This window comes from Siphateles boraxobius, unplaced genomic scaffold (assembly GCF_051911475.1).
Source record: "Siphateles boraxobius isolate OS27281-9 unplaced genomic scaffold, OSU_SipBor_1 138, whole genome shotgun sequence".
Taxonomy (NCBI): domain Eukaryota; kingdom Metazoa; phylum Chordata; class Actinopteri; order Cypriniformes; family Leuciscidae; genus Siphateles; species Siphateles boraxobius.
This window is the reverse complement of record NW_027508742.1, coordinates 18,263-20,772: the sequence shown is the minus strand read 5'-3', so window position 1 is coordinate 20,772 and position 2,510 is coordinate 18,263. Positions and strand designations below refer to the sequence as shown.

General features: G+C 36.9%; 1 protein-coding gene across 3 annotated transcripts; it reads right to left on the bottom strand.

The window, feature by feature from the left end:
- On the bottom strand, positions 1-2,204 carry LOC143738104 (uncharacterized). Of its 3 annotated transcripts, XM_077230023.1 has the most exons (7): positions 2,103-2,197; positions 1,885-1,947; positions 1,589-1,659; positions 1,369-1,404; positions 965-1,088; positions 657-728; positions 1-95 (listed from the first exon to the last, which is right to left on the bottom strand). In XM_077230023.1, exons 3-7 carry the CDS (start codon positions 1,619-1,621, stop codon positions 61-63), a joined length of 300 nt encoding a protein of 99 aa, XP_077086138.1. In that variant the 5' UTR covers positions 1,622-1,659; positions 1,885-1,947; positions 2,103-2,197; the 3' UTR covers positions 1-60. The 3 variants fall into 3 exon arrangements, with proteins under 3 accessions (XP_077086138.1, XP_077086137.1, XP_077086136.1); XM_077230022.1 differs by lacking the exon at positions 1,589-1,659 and having other exon boundaries at positions 2,103-2,204; XM_077230021.1 differs by lacking the exon at positions 2,103-2,197 and having other exon boundaries at positions 1,885-2,083.
- Between the last annotated feature and the right edge of the window lie 306 nt (positions 2,205-2,510).

Below are 2,510 nucleotides of genomic sequence, written 5' to 3'. Positions count from 1 at the left end.
TTATCTTGTTGATCTTCTCAGCTCTGTGAGCTTCGAATTGATAGATGTGCCTATCTGTCCTCAGCTGGCTGTCGGCCACTTCTTCAATGTAGCATCTAGAGAAGACAAAAATAATAAGACAGTATAATAATAATAATATAGTGCTTCATCAGGAACCCAAAGTGCTTACAGTACAGCTGCGATTGGACACATATTTTGGATAAAGGGCTGATCATAATAAAAAATGCGTCATGTAAACACGTCAATTGGAAGATTCTGATTGGATTCTGCTAAATCTGAAAGAAATTCTGATTGGAAACATCACCCCCCCTTTTTTCTAGCGGCATCGTTCTTTCATATGCACGTCCGTCATGGGGACTGCATTGTTAACAGTCACACGGTCAATCATGTGCATCCAAAGCAGAGAAAATTCATGGATAGGAAAAATTCAGAAATGTGGCTTTAGAAAAGGAAAGGTAGGATCAAGAAATGAGCAAGCAATGAATTAGTAATATAGGTTACAAGCAGATACAGTAACAATAATGGGTGCCCTATCTAATACAGTCTCCATTGATACCTAATAAACATTGATACAAGTAGGCTATGGTTAAAGTAGTGAACTTATAAAGTCTTAAAAGTTTTGTTTTCCCTTCTCAACGCATTATGCATTTACTCACCAATAATGGCTGCCTTTTTAATTTGGTCAAGGGCGACCAGCTGCTCCCCATCCCCTCTGGTTGGCTTTCCACCTTAAAGTAATATTTCAAAATTATTATGAAAGGGGGGTAAAATGAAGGTGGTGAAAACAAGAGATTATTTTTTATATACACATCACTTTTATTTGAGGTGCAAGGAAATACAAAAATGGCAAGTAAAAAAGCAATGGTATGCCCGCACACAAACATAATTTATTCCACAGAATATGACTGACTTGTTTTTTTTTTTTTGCAAGGACAGAAGAGATTAGGAACATGTTGTTTTGTACCATTCAGGTTGCTTTTTAGCAAAGTCTCCAAATCAAAAGGTGCCCAGCAGCAGATTCCACACCATGGCAGTAGCAGAGGTGGCAAGGCCTGGCAAAACACCCCAGAGCCCTTTATAACTTCAATCTGAAAAATAATTTCACATCACAATATTAATTTATTGGCAACTTTTAGAAAGGTTTTTATGTTTCATATTGATTCTTATTTTTAGCTTCCCAATAGTTAATAATAATAATAATATAATAATAGAGAGGAGGAGGTTGGATGGAGAGTAGGGAAGGAGAAAAGACAGTGGGTGGAGAGGAGCGAAGGGGTGCAGGAGGAAAGGATGATTGTCTCGTATAACACTAATTGGCTCCTACAAACACACAGTTTATACCCATCCTTACTAAATAATGTTACTCACCTGTGTTTTCGCTGATGTCTCAGCTGTTGCTGCAGTCTTGTTAGAGAAGAAAAACATTGTTAAACTCAACAATTGTAAAACTTCAACAATTTTATGCATATGGGGCAAGTAAATTACATATTACCACTAACTATCCCAACATAAAAATCCCTATAGCTCAGTTGGAGCCTTAAGTAAAATAAGTACAGAAAAATCTGAGGTATAAAAGGGTTACACACACCTGTGGTGTCTCTCGAAAGCACTCAGTCACCATGGGACTCTCTTTAAATGGCTCGGTCTCCTCTCTGGAGTCTTAGAGAAGAAAGAAACTTAGTAAAACTCCACAACAATTTTTATTCATCCAAGCAAGCCACTATAGATTCTTATTTACAGGGGGGGCTTGGAAAACATCAAACATGTCAACAAATTAAAGTTACATGCAAAAGTAATCAGCCAAACATCATAAAAATCCATATAGCTCTGTTTGAGTAACAAGTAAACTAAATAAATAAAGACAAATTAAAGGGGGTTACTCACCGGTTGCACTTCTCCAAAAGTCGAGAAGGGGGAATCTAGATCCTCCACAGGACTCCTTCCAGTCTTGTTCATAGAAGAAAAATATAGTTATTCTCTTCAATAAATTAAAGTGCAAATACATCAAATAATTAACACTATCAATCAGCCCAACATCACAAGTCTCTACAGATCTGCTTGAGAAACAATTTTAAAAAGCAATGAAAAACAGAGGAACTTACCTTTTGAGCAATAATGGCGAGGTCACTTTTCATTTGAGGGATTTCTAGAAAGAGGTTATATATAAAAAAAAAAAACAATTACAATCACTAAATCAAAATAGCACCCAGCAACTCTAACGTTACTCTTCGAAAGACATTTCCTGCAGCTGTGAACGCAAGCTACAACCCTCCAAAGCCCATTCATAAGGCTCTGCAGAGGAAACCTGTTTGTGAACGCAATTAAAACATATATATATATTTCTCCCAAATTCAAATTCCCCAGGTTTTTTTTCTAGAGCCGATTGCCTTCTTGAGCCGTTGAAGGCAGAGAAGTGTGTGTACTCATGAACTGTATTCTCTAGGCCATGACTTTTGTGAACCCTCTACGAATTCCTCCAGAAAGAGACAAATAAATATAATTCTAATTTG

Bases quoted from the DNA above. Each gene is read 5' to 3' on its own strand.
- LOC143738104 (XM_077230021.1), bottom strand. From the start codon at position 2,005: ATGTATTTGCACTTTAATTTATTGAAGAGAATAACTATATTTTTCTTC. The intron at 729-964 runs GTACAAAACAAC...TATTACTTTAAG, and splicing joins GCTAAAAAGCAACCTGAATG to GTGGAAAGCCAACCAGAGGG. The intron at 96-656 runs GTGAGTAAATGC...TGTCTTCTCTAG, and splicing joins TAAAAAGGCAGCCATTATTG to ATGCTACATTGAAGAAGTGG.